The 26595-nt window shown below is 42.3% G+C and overlaps 2 protein-coding genes across 6 annotated transcripts in view; one reads left to right on the top strand and one right to left on the bottom strand.

Moving 5' to 3' along the window:
* Positions 1-2360, top strand: part of TMEM50B (transmembrane protein 50B) — a 14183-nt gene extending 11823 nt beyond the window's left edge. For 3 of the 5 annotated variants that reach the window (XM_077342601.1, XM_077342599.1, XM_077342600.1), the window contains one exon: positions 650-2360. In XM_077342601.1, coding sequence (XP_077198716.1) covers positions 650-695 — 46 coding nt within the window. In that variant the 3' untranslated portion in view covers positions 696-2360. The remainder of the gene's footprint in view (positions 1-649) is intronic. The other 2 variants (XM_077342603.1, XM_077342602.1) reach the window with 2 other exon arrangements.
* Positions 2296-26595, bottom strand: IFNGR2 (interferon gamma receptor 2). The gene is made up of 7 exons (XM_077342598.1): positions 26374-26595; positions 18999-19128; positions 14599-14771; positions 11970-12136; positions 10102-10267; positions 6109-6263; positions 2296-4165 (listed from the first exon to the last, which is right to left on the bottom strand). The coding sequence occupies exons 1-7, from the start codon at positions 26438-26440 to the stop codon at positions 3995-3997; spliced, it is 1029 nt and encodes a 342-aa protein (XP_077198713.1). The 5' UTR covers positions 26441-26595; the 3' UTR covers positions 2296-3994.

The raw sequence follows: 26595 nt of genomic DNA, 5'->3' as shown, positions 1-26595 counted from the left end.
GGCTGGGAAGGCATGCTTCCTGATCTTGACCCTTAAAATCCAGCCACAGGACCTCAGTCTTGGAGGGGTTAAGTTTCAGGCGACCCATCTAGCCATCCATCTATGTCTTTCAGACATCTGGCAAATATTTCTGAGGGGGAGTCTGAGCAGCTGCCCATCAGGAGATATTGCTGGGTGTCACTGGCGTAATGGTGACAACCCAGGCCAAAGGGTGCAAATTAATAACTTGGATCAAACACGCATAAGGATATGTTTGTGAAGTGCTGAATCCAAGGACCATGTCTAGCCCATGGGCCTGAGATTTGTGCTTCTTTCTCTGTGATAATCTCATCCCATTAATTGTTGGACAAAAAAGCGTGTGAGGTTGGTCCTTCCTTCAAAGCAGCATACTTTGCTTGACTATCTGTTAATTCAAGCAGTTCTGAAACATGTTAGCTAAATAGTACAGGAACTTTTAAGACAAAGGATGGGGGGGTGTTAATGCGAGACAGCATATCAATTAAATGTATGTCTGAAAATAGCTAAGAAGCTTTTTGTTTAGAGTCCTGGTGCTGTGTCTTGAAATTTGAGCTGGCACAGACAGTTGGCAGAGGTACAACAGGGAGAAGGGAAAAGAATCTTTAACATATCTAAACTTCTTTCTTTACAGTACTCTAATCTACAAATTTGGAAGAACAGAAGAATTGTGGGGCTAATACATTATTTGCCATACTGCTTTACTAGCCCTGTATGTACACAGAACTTCCATTTTGGCTGTTTTAAATTTTGCCAAAGTCATAGATGTCACATTATGCATTTTGTAGGTTCTTTTTTGAAAAGTTTAAGATTTAAATATTCTGCTCAAATATAGCTGTATTTAGCTACCTTTTCATAGAACTGATTTGTGAATATGTATATCTGTATATAGATATATAAAATGAATATTAACCTTCCATCATTATTTGCAGATTTTTCTGTTTTGATAAATGAAGAATGTTTTAAGATGAATTAGATCAACAATCCATCCTGCTTGCACCAGTGAACTGTGGTAGCTTCTCTCATGTTGTATTATAGCTGAGGGATAAAATGTCTGAATTAAGTGATTTACCTTAAATATAAGATTCATCACATTACCTTAAGGGAACCATGTTGGTAATGCATGACATACAAGATCCAGTTTTGCACACTTTTTGAAAAGGTAGTATATTAACACCTGTAAATTCCACCTAGTACTAACTTTGCAAATACTAGGACTATACTATACCATTGCCAAAAGTCTGCTGAATGATGGCATGACATTATGAAAGCTTATTTAACAAAAAAAGGTTCCTTTTAAATCTGAAATCCTTATTTGCTAGCATGGCATGTCTTACTGGGGCAGGCCAATTATCTTGTCTGCACATAAGGATAAATGTTGATGTCTGAAACGTTACAGGGATCGTGAGGGACAATACTAACATGTCAGTCTGATTGGAATCTAGGCATGAACTTCATAAAAACCTTATTGATACTTCTCTCTCTTTTAGAGGCCTGTTCTCCTAGACCTTTCCTCTACACATGGCTGCTGTGAACAGGCTTCAAGCTCAGTGGCAACATCCCAAGGAGGAAAGAGGGCATTCAGATAATCATAAGGTCTCTTCAGTATTTTTATGAAATATGCAAAGGAGATCTCATTGTACAAATCATAGGATCTCCTGCTCTGGATGTTGCTTTTTATATGTTTTAAGAAAGAAGTATATATGTGGATAAATTTTAGGATACACTAAGTTTTAAAAATGTAGTAGGGAAAAACTATTTTTTTAAATCTCTTGCTGCCTGATTATTCATACCATTCAGTGATCCAAATATGTATACACTGTCATAAAGCAGAGGCAGTCGTATTTTGTGCCCACCTGAACTTGAATAACTTGGTTTGATTTACGTAACTTAATGGTACATGGTTCTCTATTTATTTGAAATTCTCTGGCAAGAAAAGAGTACAGGGGAATGATGAAGGCTCCAGTGAACCTGCCCACTCTGAATTGAGGATCGAACCAAGGACTTATTTTGAGCCTTCTATCTCCTGTGTACATCTTCCCTACAAGCATGTCCAATTGAGGAACCATTGTGTTGATGATTTTTAAAGCCAGTTTTGGCTGCTGCACCTTTAGAGGATAAACTATGAAGCAAATACTTAAGCTGAGAGTTGTCCTGTTACCTCATTCTTGGTTTGTACCTGTTTTCTCCATTAAACTGTCACTTTAATCTGATACAGTACTTAATCTGGTCTAACTTGGTTGTTCACAGTAAAGCAATCTAATCAAAACTCGAACCATATTGTTTTTAAAAAATAAATATTGTGTATGTAATAAAGGAATTACAATCGTTTTACAAAGCTACAACACCATTTGTTACTTTTCTTCTGATGCATTCTATGAAATGGTGATACATAACATAAGAATTCAGTTTTGGTAACATCAGGACAACAATGAAGAGCCTTAATACATTTGTATGGTTACATTTCATTATCTAACTTCTGTAGTATCAAGATACCCCAACAGTCATTCACAGATATTGTATTACCAATTGTTACCTAGAGGAATTTCTGCTGTTCTGATGAGGGCGGAAACTGGTCTACCTTTCTCAGTGCCTGAGTACATTTTGTAATTCTAAAACTGTATTATCAATTCACATGTGAAAAATACTTAATGTGTTCAGTCTGTTCTTCAGCCTAATACAGGTGATTTTAAAATACAACTCTAGGATCTATCTAGCAAAGAAATGACAATCATTCTCTATTAGATCAGTTTTGACTGATTTTCAGAAGAGAACACACAAATCAGCAGCAAGTAAACCCAGAAATGTTTGTTTTAAAAAAATAATCCAGAAAAGCACTCTTGATATTTCAGCATCCAGCAAAAATTACAGGGCAAAGAAAAACACATTTTCTGAGCTCACTACAGCAGCAAAGAAAAGTACAGCACAGGGATACATACCTTGCAGTGTTTCAGAAGATGGTCAAGAAGCACCTGAGTTTAGATACACACTGCAGCCTGTGCAGTTGCACTGGAACTGGACTAATGTGATCCCTGAATCCTCTAGCTGAAACTGTTAATACTGCACTCTATACCAGCTGTGAGGCATCTGAGCACACAGCCTTCAAGTAAAGTGCATTTTGTGAGATAAGAGATTATCATTGCATTAATCAAAATCTATCAGTAAAGAAAGGCTTCTGGTGCCCTATGAATGGTTGGTACACTAACCACTACACAGGCCCTCTTCCACCAGCAGGTCAATACCTCACCCTTTTTAGGACTGCACAGAAGGCCAAATATAGTCTTCCCTAATAGATTCAGTCCATGGGATTAGGGAACCCTTATCAGACTCTCTTGGGCCTTCAATGCAGTCCTAAAAATATATTAGAGCATCATTAGAAGAAGAAGAGTTGGTTCTTACATGCCGCTTTTCCCTACCTGAAGGAGGCTCAAAGCGGCTTACCGTCGCCTTCCCATTCCTCTCCCCACAACAGACACCCTGTGGGGTGGGTGAGGCTGAGAGAGCCCTGATATCACTGCTCGGTCAGAACAGTTTTATCAGTGCTTTGGCGAGCCCAAGGTCACCCAGCTGGTTGCATGTGGGGGAGTGCAGAATCGAACCTGGCATGCCAGATTAGAAGTCCGCACTCCTAACCACTACACCAAATTAGAAGATGCTGTTCCCTGTATTGGCATATTCTGTATTAACTGCACTTCCAGAGTATCACACTGTTTCTATAGTTGGAATTTATACTGACTTTTCTGATTTAGTCTCTGTTGAAAGACAATACTTGAGCAAAATACACTTCAGCAGTGTCCTTGTACATTAGTGTCCTTGTACAGATCGTGCCTCCAATTCACAGTTCATTGTATATAGAAGTCTGTCAGTATGCTCTTCTTATTGCAACCCATCAAAATAATTTCCCTTGCAGTTCAACAGTTGTACAGGAAGATTCATAGTCACTGAACCTCAGTAAAATTAAGATTTCCCCCCTGTTTTGTCATCTAAGGCCATCTATTTCTAGCAAGTAGACTTCTTGATTATTGCCATTAGTGCTGCTTGTGACAGTTGGATTTTCCACACTGGAGATAACTGAGACGGAATTCCAGTGCTCTTCTCCTGCACAGTTCTTAAATTCTTCAACTACAGTCATTTGAGGATTCTGTAAATCCTGAAAAAGAAGTATTAGGTTGATTTCGATACTGCCTATCCCAGTAGCCAGCTCTGGGTGGTGTACAACATAATATAGATACAAGTAAAACAAATTGAATTAGATTTAAAACAATTAAAAACAGCAGTATAATGACTCCTGAATAAATTATTAGAATATTAAAATGTCCTGCATCAGCAGTCTGCTGTTTATAGCTCCCAACATCGGGGTCAAGTCAGAAGGTAGTCTGGATCTCCCATGATTGGTGGGTGAATAATAGTATGGGAGAAGGTGGGGGCTGCTAGAGCTGATTGTTTCATATTTCATCGACTCCAACCAAAAGCTTGACGGAAGAGCTCTGTCTTGCAGGCCCTGCAGAACTCTGCCAGCTCCAACAGGGCCCAGATGTCTTCTGGGAGCTCATTCCACCAGGCAAGAGCCAGATTGGAAAATGCCCTGGCCTAGTTGAGGCCAAATATGCCTCAGGGCCAGGGTCCACCAGCTGGTTCATATTGGCAGTGTGTAATGCTCTTTGGAGGATATAGACAGAAAGGCGGTCTCTCCAGTACCTAGAACCTGGACTGTGGATGGCCTTATAGGTGATAACCAATACCTTAAACTTGATCCAGAATTCATCTGGGAGCCAGTGCAGCTGCTGGAGCACAGTCAAATATGTGACTTCATAAGAGTTCTTGTAAGAACTCCAGCAGTCACATTCTGAACTAGCTGCACTTTCCAGAGTAAGGATAGGCCTGTGTAGAGTGAATGACAGAAGTCAGTCTGCAGGTGACTCTTGTATGGATGGCTGTGGCTAGGTGTTCTGGGTGCTAGAAGCTTGGCTTGGTGCTGGTGGAAGAACATCAGCCATTCTACTTTCGAGCCTTGTACCTCCATAGATAAACAGGCGTTGAATATCACACCCAGATTCCAATATGTAAAACACCTCTATACCAGTAAACCTGTATAGGTGAAAACTGCAAATATTTGGGGGATAAATCTCACAAATCTGTTTTACTAATGGTTGTTCTTTCCTCCTCCGCCAGCAGAAAAGTTTTCCCTTCAGCAAAATTGGCTTGCACCACAAGAAAATGCTACCACTGACAAAAGATCCATGGGATCTGTCCCTCGTTATGCAATAAAGGGCCTATAAATGGAAAGGCAAGCTCCACTAAAGTCATGGAGACTTTTATGATGTAGAGCAGGCTTTCATTGTATGTGAATATGAACTATTTCTTCACTTAAATTTCAAATTAGCCAGGCTGCTTGATTTGCAGATCTGTGGCTTTACATTCTCTGACCCATGCTCCATATTACAACTTGTTTATTTGGTCAAGGCCAGCATTGGAACATGGTTGGAGTGTCACACTAGGATCTGGGAGGCTCAGGTGCAAATTCCCATTATGCCATGGAAGCTTGCTGGGTGGCCTAGGACTCGTTGCACACTCACAGCTGAACTCACAGAATTGTTGTGCAGATAAAATGAAGAAAGGAAGAATGCTGTAAATCACTTCGGGGAGAAAAGTGCTGTAACATGAAGTAAATAAAACATGTTTGAAATGGACTTTCTAAAATAAATTAAGCTGATTATGTTATATTCTGTACTTTCATACACCATGATCTAGCCAGAGTTGAGAGCAGATTTTCCTTTGATATTCAGTCCCTCTCACTGCATCAGTGCAGGCAGCTGAGCCCTGACAAGCAGGGCCCCGGTGTTGCATAACAAGCTACTCGTAATGTTGTGCTGGCTGGACCTTTCACAGCAGCTCCTAGTCTAGGAAGAAAAACCAAACTTGGGTGATAGAAGTAGCTGCATGGCAGCTGAATAATGTGATCGCCCAAGTACAAGGATGCCTGAAGTTTACTGCAGACAAGAATGCACTGTCTGACACACCTTGATGCCTATTACAGATATAGCTGATTGTGCATGCTTTTTATAAATGCACAGAAGTCATAAATACACATACCTCTTCATAATGCAGTGGTATTGTAAGAGGAGGTCGCCAAAGATATTTAATTCTATTCTGATGCTTCAGTATAACCATCAAGCAGAAAAATATTATAATGAGTACACCAACCGCAAATATGAATGGCAGCGTGATTGACAAAATCCTTGATGTTTCTAAAAGAGAAAAAGAGATTGATAAGTGTTAACTGATTTCCTTTTATGGTACTAGAGTTAAAAATATAACAATCTCTCTAGAAGAACTGTTTAGTTTCATGACAGTTTATCAAATAATACTTAAAACTTGTTCAAAACAATATCAAAAAGACTAGCATGCAGCTTCTGGAAACAAAGTGGTTTGGCTAGGAGAAACCTCACATTGGGCCTGAAAGATGTGTTGGAATGAAATCTCATGCAGGGATTCTGCATCTCTGCTTTGGCAGAAGGAAGTTGAGGAATGCACAGCTAAGAAGAAAGAACCCAAAGGTAAGGTACATGAAAGGTATAGAATAGGAAACCATAGGAGGAAAAAAAATAAGGACAGCAAGTTAAGGGATGAGAACAAGAAGGACTGTATACTACTGGCAGGAGGAAAACAGAAAAAACAGATATATTTGTAGGGAGGCAAGAAGTCAAGTGATGAAAGGAAAGTCAAAAGATTCTCACTGTGTAAAATATAGCCAAGGAACAAGGTGCATATAAAAAACTTTGGATTCAGCAATGCCATAAGCAGAAACAAAAGGATTCTACTTTGGCTTCCACAGGATCTTTTGTGACACCTAGTGACTGGAAATGGGTTGTACAAGTAAAAATGCAAGTGGAAATACAATAAGTTCAACCAGATGCAAGCAGCTACTTTGGTCTCTTTCTTGTGCTTCCCTTGCATAGGAATTCTACCACAACCAGAAATTTTGCACTGAATCCAAACCAATTACTGCCTCCACGAGCAGATATGTATTTATTTATTTAGATTTTTATAGTGCCCATCCATACGGCTCTGGGTGGTTTACATAGAACAGCATGGGGTAATTACATAGAACATTGTAACGAATATAACAAGTATAGCAATCATAACATAACATGTCAACCAGAATAATTTTTTAACAGGAACAGGAACATCGAAACAGCATTGGGTAGGTTGGATTGTTCAGTCATGGAAGGGGGGTGTCTGGAGGGGGGCAGCAGGTGTTTTGGGGTCGGTCAGCCTCTAGTAAATGCCTTGCGGAGGAGCTCCCTTTTTCAGGCCCTGCGAAATTGTGAGAGTTTGATGAGGGGCCTGATCTATTCAGGGAGCTCATTCCATCAGGCGGGGACCAGGACTGAGAAGGCACTGGCCTTTGTTGAAGTCCAACGTGCTTCTCTGGGGCCAGGGATCTGCAGCCAGTTGGACGTGGCGGAGCATAAGGCTCTTTGGGAGGTAAAGGCAGGGAGGTGGTATCTCAGGTACACTGGGCCCAGGCCATGTATAGCCTTGAAGGTGATTGCCAAAACCTTAAGCTTAATCCAGAATTCAACTGGGAGCCAGCTGAGTTGTTGGAATACAGGTCGGATGTGGGATCTCCATGGTGTATTAGTGAGGATCCTGGCCACAGTGTTCTGCACCAGTTATAGAATCATACAATCATAGAGTTGGAAGGGGCCATACAGGCCATCTAGTCCAATCCCCTGCTCAACGCAGGATCAGCCCAGAGCATCCTAAAGCATCCAAGAAAAGTGTGTATCCAGCCTTTGCTTGAAGACTGCCAGTGAGGGGGAGCTCACCACCTCCTTAGGCAGCCTATTCCACTGCTGAACTACTCTGACTGTGAAATTTTTTTTCCTGATATCAAGCCTATATCGTTGTACTTGTAGTTTAAACCCATTACTGCGTGTCCTTTCCTCTGCAGCCAATGGGAACAGCATCCTGCCCTCCTCCAAGTGACAACCTTTCAAATACTTAAAGAGGGCTATCATGTCCCCTCTCAGCCTCCTTTTCTCCAGGCTGAACATTCCCAAGTCCCTCAACCTATCTTCATAGCACTTGGTCCCTTGCAGTTGCAGTTGCCGGATCAAGGATAAGGGTAGGCCTGCATAAAACGAGTTGCAGAAGTCCAGTCTTGACAACCAAACACAAGAATCAGAATGGAAACTCAATTCTGTGCAATGTGATCAAGGAAGCATGCTTAAAGGCTCCATTTTTCATCTTTATCCAACATATATTACAGGAAGAACTTTCCAATGAAATCAGCTGAACTATACCTATACAATAATGAAAGATTACAGTATTCTAGGGAGAAAGCTCAGCTGAATCTGAAACAAAGCAAGAGTAACAGTGTAATAGGCCATTTAAGAAGAAAAGCTTGCTACTATGCTTAAAGCTTAAACACATCTGAAACATACCAGTTCTTTATTCATTGTAACTATATGGCAGAAAGTGAAGAGGAACTAAAGAGCCTGTTGATGCGGGTGAAGGAGGAGAGTGCAAAAGTTGGCTTGAAACTCAACATCAAGAAAACAAAGATCATGGCATCCGGCCCTCTCAATTCCTGGCAAATAGATGGGGAAGAAATGGAGATAGTGACAGATTTTATTTTCCTGGGCTCCAAGATCACTGCAGATGGCGACTGCAGCAAAGAAATTAAAAGACGCTTGCTCCTGGGGAGGAAAGCTATGGCAAATCTAGACAGCATCCTAAAAAGCAGAGACATCACCCTGCCAACAAAAGTGCGTTTAGTCAAGGCTATGGTCTTCCCAGTTGCAATGTATGGCTGCGAAAGTTGGACCATAAGGAAGGCCGAGCGTCAAAGAATTGAGGCTTTTGAACTCTGGTGCTGGAGAAGATTCTTGCGAGTCCCTTGGACTGCAAGGCGAACAAACCGGTCAGTCCTAGAGGAGATCAACCCTGACTGCTCTTTAGAAGGCCAGATCCTGAAGATGAAACTCAAATACTTTGGCCACCTCATGAGAAGGAAGGACTCCCTGGAGAAGAGCCTAATGCTGGGAGCGATCGAGGGCAAAAGAAGAAGGGGACGACAGAGAATGAGGTGGCTGGATGGAGTCACTGAAGCAGTAGGTGCAAACTTAAATGGACTCCGGGGAATGGTAGAGGACAGGAAGGCCTGGAGGATCATTGTCCATGGGGTCGCGATGGGTCGGACACGACTTCGCACATAACAACAACAAATAGTCATGGAGTCACATTTTTAAAACATTTATCTCATGCGCCACATTTTCAGAGAAAGTAAAGCAGAAGTTCTTTTTTCATTGAGCCTAGATTTTGTACAGTTGTCAATTGTCTGAAACATTCTAACATCTAACAGAAATTCCTGCTAAAGATTAAGGGGCACAAGGCCCTCAAAATGTTAACACATTTTCTACATGAAAAGCATTTTGGGTAAGAGAAAGTGTATGTAAGTCATAGGCAACAAGTGCATTTCACTACAAGTCCTAAGATGCAGCAACACATATGTGCAGTTACTGAAAATACATTTCATACATGTTAAATACTTCATGTGTAGGAAACAACATATGAAGTGTCCTGTATACAGGTTTATAAACCACAGAGAGTTCAGGACTTTCAGTAGCCTGAATGCATAACTTTTGTTTTGGTATTACTTCCAAGTTCTTCCAAACAAGTCAGTTCCACTGTCCTTTCACTTTGAACACATAACTCTATACAGATATCTGGCAAATTTCTGTACACAAATTCAAGAGGAAAGAACCCTCCCAAATTACTTCTCAGCTGCAGGAAAAATACATATCAGAAATTTCATCAAAATGTATTGCACTCCTTTTGTTTTTTTGGTGAAACAAAGAATGCTCCACACCCACAGCTATTTTGGATTTTTATATTGCTAGAAATAGTCCTCAAGACAGTTACTTAGCTGCTGGACAGTACTTTTTAATAAAGTATTTACATTATTAACACTTCAGGAAATAGGTTAAATTAGAATGCTTTAGCTATGAGTTCAAGCAACACTGCTTTAATGACACAGTAATTAAAACACTATTGTTCATAGAGAAAAAATGAACATACCAGTGAGATATGTTTTTTCACAATGAATGTCACTGAAATGCCCTTGCAGACCACGTGAACCTTTTCCCAAAAGTACTGCTTGTATCTTAAAGCAATACTCTGTCATTTCCTTCAGTTTCACAAGACTGCATTTTGTATTTCTGGTTTTTTCTGTCTTCTGCTTAATCTGAGGAGATAGAATAAGATGACATTTACTATATGGCAATGATTTCAGCCAAATTCAGTTCTTAAATTCTACTGCATATGACCTTGAAATAGATCAGGAAGCATGGTATGTTTACACTGGCAATCCACAAGCCATTTAGCCAGAATAATATTGCTCAACTGAATTCACAGGATTTCCCCTTGTGATTTTTTAGTAATGCCCAAATTTACAATTCAAAATGTTTGAACAGCTACCTCTATCTTGCCATGGGTATAACATCCCGGTCATGGTTTTATGCTAATATGTTATCAGCACATATTATTTCTGTTCCAAATGATGCTCATAGCCAGCTCATATAGACCAAGAGAGAGCCAGTTTGGCGTAGTGATTAGGAGCGCAGACTTCTAATCTGGCAAGCCAGGTTTGAATCTGCTCTCCCCCACATGCAGCCAGCTGGGTGATCTTGGGCTCGCCACAGCACTGAGAAAACTGTTCTGACTGAGCAGTGATATCAGAGCTCTCTCAGCCTCACTCATCTCACAGGCTGTCTGTTGTGGGGAGAGGAAAGGGAAAGCAAATGTAAGCTGCTTTGAGCCTCCTTCGGGTAGAAAAATGCAGCATATAAGAACCAACCTTCTTCAATGCCATCTATCCTGCACCTTCCCTAGCAACTCAGACCTTCTCCAACCCCACTAGAATTTACCATTACTTTAACTTAAGACTGCCTTGTAAATAAAAAGAAAAATGCTTCTTGAAGATTTTTTTTTCAAATGCAAACATTCAAGTTGTTGCCAAAAGCATCAATAAACAGTGCACTAACTATGTGTGTCTGAATCAGAAAATAAATTCCATACCAACCTGCAAAGTGTTTGGAGCCTTCCCAACAAATGTTGCCTCCTATGCATATGCTCAAGGTAAATTTCTAAATGAAGACTGAAGAATTTACTTGGGAACATGACATCTGCTTGTACAAGAACCAGTTTTACTGGCAGTTTGGAACTGTGAGATTAGGCCTTTCTATTCCATTTATACCTCCCATTTCTCCCCAATGGGGACCCAGAGTGACTCACAACAGTCTCCTCCGTTTTATTCTCACCTCTCTATGAAGTGGGTTAGACAAAGAAGAGCTGGTTCTCATACCCTGCTTTCTCCTCTACCCTAAAGAGGCTCAAAGCAGATTACAACCCCCCCTCCCCCCATAACAGCTGCCTTGTGAGGTAGGAGGGGCTGAAAGAACTCTGAAAGGACTTTAACTGGCCCAAGGTCACCCAACGGCTTCAAATGGAGGGGTGAGGAATCAAAATGGGTTCTCCAGATTAGACACCATTGCTCTTAACCACTACACCATGCAGTGTATGACTGGCCCAAGGTCACCCAGCATGTGTCCATAGCACAATGAACTTGGGTCTTCCAGATCCTAGTCCAACGCTATGAACTACTACACCAAGTTGGCGGTCCATCCTTTTAAAAAATCCTTTACAATGTGAAGACTGAAAAAATATATCAGACTTGTAGAAAACAGCCAGTTCAACAACAGAAAAAGTGAAGGTAACATAAATCCAACTTTGTGGTTCTCGGAGTCAATGGCATTCTTTGAAATGCTGCCTTTAAGAAAACCCAAACTAATTTCACTATTTGATGCAATCACACATTTAGAAGAAAAATTAACAGCACTGTTTAAAGAATGTTTCAGTATTTTAATTTTTTTCCAGAAATTTATTACCATTTTGTCAGATGGAGGCAAGTTCTTATCTGTTGACTTCTCCCAGTAAATTATTAAATAATCAAAAACAAAGAATGTTGCGTTATAATCAAAGGGAGCCTTATAGCTAACAATAATGGAGTTAGCTTCCACTCTTGCAGCTATTTCTCTTGGAGGTCCTAAAATAGCTGAAATGGCAAAAAAGGCAAACAGGTAAGTATATCCTTATAGCTAACAATATCAAAACGTTCACACAAGGGACAATGAGCAGTAGGAAACCTTAGGTTTGTAAAATATTGAATTTTAAATTGTGGATTAAGAAACCTAACACAGCAGACATTGGTCGCAGGACATCTGAGTTCAGAAAGAATTATAACTAGTTGGGTTTGGCGGACTTAAAAGAATGCCTAATATCAGGGTAGCACTGGCCAGCAGCAATTATGTGGAGAAGGAACAAGATGTGGTGGGGAAGGGAAGGAAGGGGCCTGATACATTGACAACATGATGGGAAAACAAGGCAAAGCACAAGGAAAATGGAGAGTAATGGAAAAGCAGGAAGGGATGGGAGAAACAGGCAGAGGGTACAATGGGAAAGTAGAAGGGGAGAACAGGCAGAGGGTATAAAGGCATGAGAAAGTGGCATGGATCACGAGCAGCAGTGAGTGGGGAGGGGAGAAGATGGAGGAAGCAAAGCAAGTCAGACAGAAGAGGGTGGAGGAGATGGGATTTCAACTCCCGCACAAGTCTTCACAGATCTCCATTTGTTTTTTGTTCTGTTTGGACAGACTCAATCCAAAGGCCCACATGCATTTAACAAACACATAAGGGACTGGCATTAGGAGAAGAGGACCTAATTACATGAGATGTATGATGTAAGTTAGGACAGATGTACAGACATGCATACCCTGGCAGTGGGGCAAATGGGCTCCTGCAAAGTTTTGCTTATGAAAACAGCATGGGAGGAAAGGTAGAGAACCTTGTTCCTACATGATTCTCAGCACAGTAAGGAGTCACACTGCTCTTGTCTATTCCTGTAACATGTGTGACTTCAAGTCGAATCAGGTAGCCTTTGACCCCACTTGTACCCCATGTCTCAAGTAAAGAAGGCCCACTGGAAGCATCTGATCAGTATTCACTCTTGACCTGTGCCCCTCCTGGATGGTGGAAGCTGGTGACGAGAGGGTGGGTCAGCGCTGCTGATTCCATTAGACTTTACAGTGGCGTTCAATTCTGTAGATAATGGATACTCACCCAACGCCTAGCCGACATGGGGATGCAAGACATGGCCTTGAAATGGCTGCAGTCCTACCAGAATCTGGCCAGAGGGTGGCAGTAGGGGACAGGACTCTCAGCAATATGCCCTAACTGGGCTTCCACAGGGAGCAATTATCTCGTCCATGCTATTTAATATCTACGTGTGCCCCCTCACCCAGCTAATCCAGAATTTCAGACTAGGATCTCAGCCATATGCTGGTGACACCTAGCTATATCTGCTGATGGACTGCCATCTGTCTACGCACTGGCCACTTGTCTGAAACAGAATTCAGCTAAGATGGAGGTCCTCTGGATAAGCTGGCGTGCCCCACATGAGGCACTACAATTCCTGGCTCTCAACAGGATCCAGTTAACAACTTTGACAGCCAACAAAAGCCTGTGTATGATTCTGGACTCCACTTTATAGAGATCCAGGTCACAAATGTTGTCTGTCAAACTTTTCACCATCTTTGACATGCTAACACCTCATTTGTCAGTGTCTGACCTGGCCACTCTGATCCATGCAACAGTCACCTCCAGACTAGACTACTGCAACTGACTCTATGCAGGGTTACCCTTGTATCTGGTCCAGAAGCTTCAACTGGTCCAGAATGCAGAAACCAGAGATATTTATTGTTTTATTGTATTTAAAACCAAATGTAACATGTTATAAACCATCCTGAGCCTGTCCACAGAGAGGGTTGGTATAAATATTTAATAATAAATAAAATAACTTTCAATAGGATGATATTCTTGGGTTTAAGGAAGAGTTCCAAATACAATAATTATTTCTCTCTCCCAGAAACAGCCTATCAGTTTAGTAAATCTGTGGGTGTATGAATTTGTAATTGTTCTGCTGTCCCTTGCTGTACTATTCAATAACTTTTTACATTCTTTGTTTTATCCACCAAAACACTAAGCACTCTGTCAGATGAAGACAAATCTGAGCCGTTCTGAAGAAGAAACAAAAAGCTTATTTTTTTGTGTTGTGAAGGGAAGGTTACTGGTGTGAACTACTCCAGTGAAAGGAGATGGGGGAAGTGGTAGAAGTCACCTCAGATTTCTATTCCACCTTCCTGTCTTCATCTAGAATAGCGGCACATAATCAAGCACAGTTATTTGTTAATGTTGCCTTACTTGATCACGGCAACTTTAAGGGATGACGGGGCAGATGGGGAGCTGTAGCCCTGCTGGAGAAAAGCCCCACATGGCCCCACCTACTTTCTATAACCAATTTGCAGGATCCAGGAAAGGTGCCTCAGGCACCATGTTAGGGACACACAGCCTGCATATTTTGACATGGGAGAAGTTCATTCCTGTTATGCAACCCTCAATTGCTTCCATAAATAAAACCAAGACATTTCACATATATAAAAATGGAAGTAAATAAACATACTTTGACGTGTTGCTAGAAAGAAAGGGCTTTCTACCCAGTGAGATGTTAATTCTCCTTGTTCAGTCCTAACATGGAAAATTACTTCAGTAAATTCCTTAACTTCATTTGTGAAATCATATTCATGTTTTGTAATATTTTGGGACTTTACTTCTGCCCAGACAGGATATGATTTCCTAAACGTAATATGAAGAAACAACAATAAGTGATTAGCACATTCTTCTACATTAGCATCATTGGTTAAAAATGACTTCTGAAATATGTAGTCAGGTATATGCACTCTACATCACTGGTGAGAAGAAATGCTCCTCTTTGATAGTTGTATACAACAAATAGTGTGCAGGACCAGGCAGTACACAGGACAATAACGTTCCATAATCAAAGGGGGTGGGGGGGAAGCTTTATCAAAAATTCCAAAGGGTTTTATGTTCATCATATATTGGCTTGGATCTGGTTTCAAGTCTCGGTTGTATTTTCTGTCATTGGATTGGGAATTGCTCATCTTTCATTCCTATGCCAGCTCAAAAAGATTCTTGAAACAAGGCTCCTGGGTGACAGGCACAGGAGAAATATGACCTCCCCTTTCTATTAGCAGGATTTTTCTGCAGGATCCATGCTGTCACCAAATCAAATGGCTTGAATATGTGAAAACACAAGTGGAATTCTGCACAGTAGCACCCATGCACTGGTGGTCATTATTCAATATGGTTATACTATACCACATGAACAGACATCCTCCATTAAAAGGTCACCCTCTACTATCACTTTCCTTTCATAGGCCTTTGATCAATTTATAAAGTATGGCTAAGCTACATTTTTAAGCACTGCTGTTTGTCCCAGATAAGCAGCGTGAGTGAACTCAGCCATTAGTAAAATCCCACTGATCATGAAGAGACTAGAACCCTTTTCTTGGGGAAGTAAGCCTCTTGAATTTAAAGAGGCTTATTTTTAAGGGATGGATCCTATGAGTCTGCTCCACTGCACAAGAAGCCTTGCCTTCACCAGTTCAACAGGCAGAAGGGGTGGTTATGTCCACTTTCTCCTGCTTGCTGCTCCCACCAAGTAGAGCATGGGTGTTTATTCATTTCTATATTGAGGGAATCTGTAAGCAACCTCTCCAGAGAAGTGGCTTATAAGTAAAAGTGAAAACAAGACCCTAATTTGTTGGTGGCACTAGCCACAATGGGCAGCAGAACAACACACTTCAGAAATAGTTCAGCAACTTGGTAGCAGAGTGGGAACGTGGGCCACATCTGTATCTCCACCCACAGCACTCAGCTGCCTCCATGGTGCTGACAGTTCACACAAGTGAGTCAGAAATTATTCAGGAATGGCAGGAAAAGCCAATGTCCAATGTGGAATAGTAAAAAAATGGGCAGAGAACCATTTGTAGTGCTCAGGGGGGAAATGTCCTCGTGTAAATGTTTAAAATAGCATCTTCAATCAGTTTCTTTGATTTGCATGGAATACGTGTTGAGATGGTACTTCCCATATATGATGTCAGCTTCTCTCAAAAGCACACAACATAATTTAGTTAAGCAATCCATTTGCACTAACACTTTACATGTAAATACTTTACTATCCACTTCCGCTCATCTTTAAGAGCAAAGCTGAAAGATTAATGAAAAAAGCAATTTGTATCCATGATACAACTAACAACCCAACTCTAAACAATAAGTATTTCTGTTTCACAGGTTATACCTGCTACTGGTGTGGTATTTGGATCCAGGATTATTCAGAAATTCCAGTTTTTGTGGAGTCCAATAGATCCAAGAAGAAAAAAAGGCAGGGAAAAAACTGCACACCAGAAGCTGTGACCACAGGGAACAGTCTGCTCACTGTGAACACACCTGATTCTGGGCTGACTTCTCTCGCAGCCCGGTTTAAACAGAGCTGCAACAGAAGCAAAGCCAATAAAATACCAATATACCACCAAAATACCAATAAGGTATTTTTCAGGCATATTTTCAGCTCAGGTAGATCCAAATGCATACCCTGTTTAGAAGCAAGGCCTATGGTTTTCAGGAGACACTCCTACAAAGTCACCATGATTAATGCCTAAGGCAATACTTGTTCTAAACTGTAAAAATTCAAAATCTGATGTCAGTAGCAAAAAGGGAGAAATGAATTATGTTAGTTTTCCCTTCATTATTAAGCCCACAGTCCTGTGTGTGAACGAGACCTTGGGGTACTTGTGGTAGTGTGAGAACGAGACCTTGGGGTACTTGTGGATTGTAACCTAAACATGAGCAGGCAGTGTGATGCAGCGGTAAAAAAGGCAAATGCCATTTTGGGCTGTATCAACAGGGGCATCACATCAAAATCACAAGATGTCATAGTCCCATTGTATACAGCACTGGTCAGACCACACCTGGAGTACTGTGTGCAGTTCTGGAGGCCTCACTTCAAGAAGGACGTGGATAAAATTGAAAGGGTACAGAGGAGAGTGACAAGGATGATCTGGGCCAAGGGACCAAGCCCTATGAAGATAGGTTGAGGGACTTGGGAATGTTCAGCCTGGAGAAAAGGAGGCTGAGAGGGGACATGATAGCCCTCTTTAAGTATTTGAAAGGTTGTCACTTGGAGGAGGGCAGGATGCTGTTCCTGTTGGCTGCAGAGGAAAGGACGTGCAGTAATGGGTTTAAATACAAGTACAACGATAAAGGCTGGATATCAGGGGGAAAAATTTTCACAGTCAGAGTAGTTCAGCAGTGGATTAAGCTGCCTAAGGAGGTGGTGAGCTCCCCCTCACTGGCAGTCTTCAAGCAAAGGTTGGATACACACTTTTCTTGGATGCTTTAGGATGCTTTGAGCTGATCCTGCGTTGAGCAGGGGGTTGGACTAGATGGCCTGTATGGCCCTTCCAACGCTATGATTCTAATACTGATTTTGTTTTTGTTTTTTAATACATCTGAAAAGACTGTCACACATTTCTATTAGAAGAAGAAGAGTTGGTTCTTATATGCCATTTTTCTCTACCCGAAGGAGGCTCAAAGCGGCTTACAATCGCCTTCCTTTTCCTCTCCCCACAACAGACACCCTGTGAGGTGCGTGAGGCTGAGAGAGCCCTGCTATTACTGCTCGGTCAGAACAGTTTTCTCAGTGTTGTGGTGACCTTGGGCTAGGTCACCCAGCTGGCTGCATGTGGGGGAGTGCAGAATCAAACCCGGCATGCCAGACTAGAAGTCCGACTCCTAACTACTACACCAAACTACACCAAACTGGCTACACAAAATAGTGTGACAATGAAACCAGTGTGGTATTTCTAAAATATTTGTATGCACAATTACTTATATACTTTTGCTGTTCAAGGCAAAACCTCTAGCACAGATGATGTATGGGGCCCCATTGTGTATAAATGCCAATATTTCCAGCCTAGAAAAGACCCAGGCTAAATTTTTAAGATCCCTGCTCCATGTACCAACCAGCATTTCCAACGCTGCAATCCGGGTGGAAACAGGAATGTATTCTGTCCAGACCAGAATATGGATATGTACGTCCATGTACTGGTTAAAATTGCTTTTTTCCACAAAGGGTTTGCTTTACCTAATGATGTCTGAATCATTGGTTGTACCGTGGATATCCACTCTTGAGAAAAAAAAACTTTGCTCATATGGTCTATCCAAACAGTTAATACTGTCTCTGGGTTTCAACCGAGCAAAGGAAACGATAAAACAAAGAATCCTAGATATCCATCACCAACAGGATTTCAATCAAGTAAAAAATCCACTTTTTCCAATGCCTCCACTTAATAATTTGAGGCCATTACCTTATTTATCTAATCTTGTTTTCCCAGAACATCTGAGATCATTTACTCTCAGATCTGAGATCATTTACTCTCTTACGATATAACATGCTCCCATCCGCTTTTAGGGAAGGCTTATTAAAAAAAATACCCATTTGTGATCGTTTATGCATCTGCCAGGATGGGAGCATTGAGACATCTGAACATGTATTACTCCAATATAGGCTATACGATCAATTCAGGGGAGAACTTATATCTTCCCTACAGAATAAGCCCAACTCAGAGGCAATCACAGACATGTTGTCAGACAAAAGCACAAAAATAACTTCTGTTGTGGCCAGATTTGCTTGGAGAACAATCAAAACAAGGAAAAGCTGGTTGGATTTGGAACAACTTAGGTAGAGATAGTCTCAGTTGCTTGAGATAATGCTTGTGAGTTTTAAAACCAGAATGATTCTTATAGCTGGAATGTTTTTATCTTTTTTTATAATATTTAAGTTATCAATGATTCTTTTATCTTGTTAATGCCAGATGTTTTTATGTACCTTGTAATTTGACTACTGGTCTAGTACCGTAATAATAAAGACTTGACTTGACTTGAATTACTTATATCAGTGAACAATATAAAGTTTTTGGTATACAAGGAGTGTTTACTTACGTCTGATATTCAACTCTGTATGTCACTGTACTACTATTGATCCCCGTAGCTGGAGACCATTTTAATATATTCTGAAAATTGTATGAGGCAATTGTCACATTCTGGGGTGCCGGTAAATGGAAAGAAGAATCTAAGAGAAAGAACACAATATGAGAGTAAAAATAAGTTTAAAATATTAAACACACAGATAGCTGCCTCCAATAGGACAGAAGATGAAACATTAAAAATTTTAATGCTAATGCACAATGTCATTTTTAATTTTTTATAGTTTTATTGCCAAATTATGATTGAACTAGCTTCAAAGCCCATTCCTAAGAATGGGTCCTGAAAGAATGGGCCTCCTCCCCTGGCCCCTGGCCAGGTAGCTTAAGGTGACTTTAGGCTGCAGCTTGCAGTCAAATCAAGTGGTGCGGGCGGGGGCTGAGCAGCTCATTAGCAGGGCTGAGACTGAGCTCCTTAGCAGGCAGTCAGCAGGCCGGGAGGCCCTCATCAGCAGGCCCAGCTTAGCAGGCCAGGAGGCCCTCGTTAGCAAGGCCTCCACCACAACCCTTTGCCCAGGGCCGTCTCCCCTTACCTGCTGCTAGCTCCAGGCACTGAGGTATCTGAGAGCACAGAGGCTAGGGTCCAGGGCCGGAGGGCGGGAGACACAGGGGCAGGACCAATCAGGAAAAAGCTGGCTGCACCCTGATTGGCCCTTTTCCAACTTGGACAGCCGGACACGTCCCACCCCCTTGGCTGTTTCAGAAATATATATAGGAACAACAATGGATAAGGATTGTGAACTGATAACTTGTTGTAAACCAGACTGAGACGACCTGGTCAAGTGTGGTTCGGATATACACTGAAATATGAATTAATTAATTAATTAATTAATTAATTAAGCTAACAGCAGTGGCAGGTTGGCTTCTGGTAAAGGTAGAGGCCATGAATGATCAGAGCAGGATCTAATGTCAGATATGAAAGAAATGGAAAGGGAACATAGTACTTAGTAAAGTTGAGTTTAACCTTCGTGGACACTCTGTACAGCTTCAGAAATACCTGAAGTCATAAAGAGGCTTTTATTTACAATATCATTTTTTTATAAAACCAGGCACATTTCTCTTAGCTGTTGCATGAATGACATGGGGGTTGTGTGAAAGGGCAGAACCCCTGAAAGCTTCATCCACACCTGGTAGAAAATAATACCATTACTACCAGAATTTGTTTACATTAATACCAATGGAAATGAAGACATATAGATGAACTCCTTCTTTTGGATTACCAGCTGTTTTCATTTCAAAATAAATGAAAATGAAATATGCATCCCTGTATGCTTTGCCTTTGAAAAGCCACTTACTGGCAGACTGACGAGTGGGACAGAGGGGGACAGCCTGCCTAAAGCTCGCCAAGTCATGGCAGCAATACATTTTGCTTCCAGCAAAGTGAGTTTCCTTCATTTTAAAAGCAGAATTTAGCCACTTTCGAATTCACTCAATGTAAAAAAAAAGAAAAAAAAAGAAAAAACTCTGACACTGCAAGTTAGCAGTGCCACCTTAACCAAAACAAGTGAGCAGCACAGGCATTTTACATTGACTATTTTACACCTTCACAACTTGAGGTCCATGTAGTCATATTTACATGTCTCTTAGCAAACTGAAATGGCTGTTAAATCCATTCCTACCAAAGGCATCCCATCTCATTGATTTCAACATATAATCATATTCTTACAGCATTTCAATAGCACTTTTATCCACTTCCAGTTCAGGAGATAAAAGGGCAACAGGACATGATACACAAGCTAAGATTTTTTTAAAGTTTCAATTTCCATTTTTTGAGAGAATGAGTCCAGTTGTGCACAGGTATTAAAAAACCCAATTAGAATACATTACTTTATCGAATTCATGCTGAAAAGAACAAAACAGCGAACTCTGACCTTGATCTTGCCTACTTAATCAAAATTTAAAGCTAGCTGTAGGTGTGTGTTAAGTTACTGAAGAACACCAGGCCGTTTAGGTGCTAACTGAATCAAGAGAAAGGCATATGCTTTGGGAATTCTTCTGTTGCTTTAGGGTGTCTTAACAACAACAGATTTTAGAGTAATGCTGAAAATCATCTTATATTAGCATAGGCAATTAGCAGTTTTGTAACATCCCTTGCACTAAATAAAACAATAACTGCACTAGAGTTTACTCAACAGAAAAACAAATTGTGAAACATTTTGTTTTTTCCTCATCATGGCTCTCATATGACTGAATTCATATAGTTTAATATGCTACCCTCATTTCCGTATATGGTTTGGCTCCAGTGCCCACGGACTCCCATGAACTCTATATTCCGCTATTTACAATCACGTCATACGCAATTTCACCTTGGGACAGGGCTTAATGTATTCCAGCCATTCATTTTGAATGCATCTGTATCAGCATTAATACAGCAACTTGAAGGTACAAAATGCATTAATACCCACAAAAATTCTTCAAGGTAAGTCTACATAGTGGGTACGGCAGTGAACTCAAGAGTTGGGAAATTCCTGGAGATTGGAGGTGAAAGTTGGAGAGGGTGGGGTTTGGGAAGAGCAGGGGTTTCAGCAGTGTGATATAATGCAAGGCAGCTATTTTCTCCAGGGTAACTGATCTCTGTCATCTGGAAATCAGTTTTAATTTCAGGAAATTTCCTGGCTCTAATAGGAATTTGGCATTCGCTGGCAGGGGCTAGTGGGAATTGAAGTCCATGGACATCTGGAGGGCCGCAGTTTGACTACCCCTGGTTTACAAAGAGTATTAGCTCTAGCCAGGCTAGCCCAGTCTTGTCAGAATTCAGAATCAAAGGAGGGTCAGCCCTAGTTAGTGTTTTATTCTTTAGGGTTTTTAAAGATTTGGATGGAAGATTGTAAGAATATAACATTAGAAGAGCCTTGCTGGATTAGACCAATAAGAATAGTAATGTATAAAGTGTTATAGCCACAGGCCTTAATATCATATGACAGACAAATAGTCCATCTAGTCCAGCATTCTGGCCAACCAGTTCCTTTAGACAGCCAACTACATGACATAAAAGAGGCCAGGGCCTTCCCCGACATTGCCTTTCACCTCTGGAATTTATTTATTAATTTATATTTCTATTCTACCCTCCCTTGTGGCTCAGAGTGGTTTACAATATAAATTCACGGTTCACAACTTCATTCAGTTTTGGCATAGTATATAACAATCAAATCATTAACTTGTAAATTTAAAACTTGCAACACATAAACATTGTAATAATCAAAACTGTTAGCAATCTAACCATACAAAACTGTCACTTTATGAGGTGGCTGGACTTGGGGTCGCCTTGTGTTGTATCAGGTGGTGTATCTTGTGTGGGAGGGTTCCAGGGGGCCCCATGCAATGGTATTGGCTCATTGGCATGAACCAAAAACTCTGTTTTGCAGGCCCTGCTAGAAGGTTTCCCTCAGTCACCATGGCTAGTAGCCAATGATAGATTTATCCTCTGTGAATCTATCGAATCCATCATTACATCCTCTGGCAGTAAACTGTACATTTTAATCACTTGTATTTCCTTTTGTCCATTCCAAGCTTACTGCACAACAGCTTAATTGGAGTCCTAGTATTTAGGAGAGGAAGAAAAAGTTCTTTGTCAACTTCCTCTACTCCATGCATAATTTTCTAAACCCTTCTCATGTCCCTCCTTTCTAAACTGAAAAATCCCAGACTCTTCAACCTTTTCATAAGGGATGGTGCGCCAACCCTTGAATCATCTTGGTTGCACTCCTCTGTAATTTTTCCAGCTCTACAATGTCCCCTTTGAGATACAGTGTTCTGAACTGTATTCGGCATTACAAATGGGCCCACAGCATAGAGCTATACAGGGGCATTACAATATTCGACATTTTATTCTCAATCCCTTTCCTAATCATCCCTAACGGCCCTTGATCCATACCAGTCAGGCTTGATCCATACCATGGATGGCTTCTGTCCTGGTCATGGGGTGAATACTGCGCTGGTCGGCTTGATGGATGATCTCCAATGCCAGCTGGATCGGGGCAATTTGGCTATCCTCCTGCTTATAATCAGCCACATTTGATGTGGTCAACCATGATTTGTTAGCTCACCGTTTCACCGGGATGGGGATCAGGGGGACGGCCTTACAGTGGCTAGTCTCCTTTCTCCAGAACCATACAGAGGGTGGCAGTGGGGGAGGAGTTATCACACCCCTTTGTGCTCCCCTGTGGGGTGCCACAGGGGGCAATACTCTTCCCACATTATTTAACATCTACATGTGCCCTCTGGCACAGCTAGTCTGGAGTTTTGGGCTGGGTTGTCACCAGTATGTGGAAGACACCCAGGTCTATCTCTTGATGGATGGACGGACGGACGGACTCCCACCTGGAAACATTCACCAGATGTTTGGAAGCGGTTTCTGGATGGTTCACGCAGAGTCGCCTGAAATTCAACCCTTCTAAGACGGAGGTTCTGTGGCTGGGTAGAAGGGGACGGGACCCAGAAGTGCATGTACCCATCCTGGATTTATTTAAATTTAGTTATTATTTCAATTTATTGCCTGCCTTGCCCCGAAGGCTCGAGGCGGGTTACAATGTCTGAATAAAGCCCCAATAAACCCCCCTTAAAACAGACATAAAACACAGAACAGGTACAAATACAATCGAATCGGATAAAGATGCTGCGGCAAAAACTCATCCCAGTTCTAACAATCTTCCCAATAGTACATTCTGGAGGGGAAGGGTGAGCAGAGGGCGCAGATGGAATTTGCTACCGCCACTCCTATAGGTGGGTAGGATGGGGTGCAACTTATGGCTGTGCCTACTGCCAGGAACTTAGGGGTGATCCTTGATGCCTCCCTTTCTATGGAGGCTCAGGTCACAAGAGTAACCCAAGTAGCATTTTATCATCTGCGTCAAGTGAGGCTACTGTCCCCAGACCACTGTGACCATGCCACAGTCACTTCCAGATTAGACTTTAACTTGCCTTATGCAGGACTGCCCTTATATCTGACCCGGAAATTGCAACTGGTCCAAAATGTGGCTGCTAGGGTCCTCACAAGGTTATCCTGGACGGCCAATATCCAGTCTGTGCCGAGGCAGCTGCACTGGTTACCGGTTAGCTTCTGGATCAGGTTTAAGGTTTTGATTCTTACCTTTAAGGCCATCCGCAGCCTGGGCCTGGCTTATCTGAGGGACCGCATGTCTCCTTAAGCTCCCTATAGTACTCTCTGTTCTGCAGATCTGAATCTGTTGGTTGCTCCTGGTCCCTGGGAGATATACTTGGCCTCAACCAGGGCCAGGGTCTTTTTAGTTCTGGCCCCAACCTGGTGGAATGAACTCCCAGAGGAGCTGAGGGCCTTGACGGGACTATCACACTTCCACAGGGCCTGTAAGATGGAACTCTTCCACCAAGCATTCAGCTGAGGCCAGGCCAGGAAGATCGGGTCCCTACCTTGCACAGGTCTTCTGTGCTGGACATCTGGGCAGGCCTACCCTCTCAGGTTAGTGGCTGGAGCGGTGGTAGTCGTTGTTGATGGGTATGGATGTGGGGGATGTAAAGGGGATCTCGCTGCTAGTATTATATTGTATTTTTATTGTATTCTGTTGGGTTTTTATAATCACCATGAATGAGCCAGTTGACCCGGGAGTGGCAGTTTATAAAAACTAATATAAACAAACAAACAACCAACACACAACCAACCAACACACTTTTCCATCACTGTCGTATGGTGGGTTGACACTTCCGTTGAGTTATCCACTATGACCCCAAGATCACTTTTCCTCACAGTCTCAGTACATTCAGACCCCATCAGCCTATACTTTAAGTTGGAAGTTTTTGTCCCAGTATGCATCACCTTACTCTTACAAACACCGAATTTCATTTGCCACATTTTCACCCACCCACCCAATTTGCGGACGGCCTCTTGGAGTTCTGCACAGTGAGCCTTGGTTTTCACCATCTTGAATCATTTTGTCTCACCAACTAACTTGGCCATTTTACTCTTCACTCCTAGTTCCAGATTCTTCAAGGTGAATACATTAAATAGTACCAACTCCTAATACTGATCCTTGTCAGGTCCCATTGCTTAATTCTCTCCATTGTAAAAACTGTGCACTGACAGTCCTTCTCTCTGCTTCCTGCCATTTAATCAGTTTTTAATCAAGGAAGCCAATGGCAAACTACCTCTGAACATCTCGTCTTGAAAACCCTACATGGTGGCGAAATTAGGTTTAAGGTTCTGGTCATCACCTACAAGGCCGTACACCGTCTGGGCCCTCCGGTGCCCCGCCTCGCCCCTGCCAAGTCGCGCACCCACCCCACAGCACTCTTCCCCACCTCTAGCGCCCGCTGTCTTCAAAACACAGCGGGCTTAGTTTCTAGTATATATATATATATATATTGTTAAAGATGTTATTATATATCTAAGATGTTTATTGTATTGCACTGTAATATGAAAGTTCCTAATGTGAATCGCCCTGATCCAAAAGGGAGGGCAGTATATAAATATACAATAAAAAAATAAAACAGGTGTGTGTGTGTGTGTGTGTATGTATGTATGTATGTATGTATGTATGTATGTATGTATGTATGTATGTATGTATGTATGTATGTATGTATGTATGTATGTATGTATGTATCTCTCCATACTTGGCAGAAGGGCAGCAAACATCTGATCCAAGGTCAAATCAGTGTTCTATCCTTGCCTCAACGTTAAAATAGCATTCATGACTACATACCTATTGGTCTATCTACTGCGGCTTACTGTGTTCTCCGAGGTCTCTGGCAAGGAAAGCCCCTCCCCCCAGTTTGTTTCTCTAGTCTAGAAACTTTAACTGGAGGGATTAAGTCTGGCACTTTCTGCACTGAAGATTTCCTGACTCTGCTTTGGTCCTCACTCCTCCCGAACATCTTAGGTTAGGGGGCCTGAACCTCAGCACTGAGGCATTACACAACCCCAAGTTCATGCACACCCCTAGCCAGGGTTGGGGAGGTGTGCCTTAACTGAATGCGTGCTTCTGGGCATTGGTTGGGATTCTGATCCCCAGACTTGATTCGAACTGGAGCTCATCAGGGCAGAGTCCCAGACCCTGCTTTCAGTGGTATGGATTACTCTTTGGATCGGTAAAAATATTGCTATGTTCAGCCATCAGATGGCTGAACATGCCTAGCGTGCAGTCCCCTCCAGCTTTACAACTTTTTTACTCCTGTGCCATGACCAGCCAGTTCAATAGCCACGAAGGAGAAATGCCGACCTGCCGGCCCTTCTGCCTACAGCTCCTCCGTGGGAAAAGACGGCGCCTCAAGGGAGCAGCCGAAATCCAGCCTGTGCCCCCCGTCGCCCCTCGCCCCGCCTTCCTCGCGCTTCCGGCTCGCCCCTCCGGCGCCCCCGCCCGTACTTGCTGCGGCTGCCTCCAGAAGCGGCTTCGCCAGGAAGAAGAGCAGCGGGAGGCCGAGGGGCAGCATGGCCGCCGGAATTCCTCCCTCGCCCTCTCAAGCGCCTTCGGGGGGCCGCTTCCCTTCCGCCATAGGCGCTCGGGCGTCGTCCGGCCCCATCAGCACCGAGGCCCGGCGGCCGCGCACGCCCTCTTCCCGGACTCGCTCGGCGGGGCGGGGCGGGG

Source organism: Paroedura picta, chromosome 6 (assembly GCF_049243985.1).
Source record: "Paroedura picta isolate Pp20150507F chromosome 6, Ppicta_v3.0, whole genome shotgun sequence".
In the NCBI taxonomy this organism is placed as follows: Eukaryota; Metazoa; Chordata; class Lepidosauria; order Squamata; family Gekkonidae; genus Paroedura; species Paroedura picta.
This window is presented reverse-complemented; position numbering and strand designations above follow the sequence as displayed.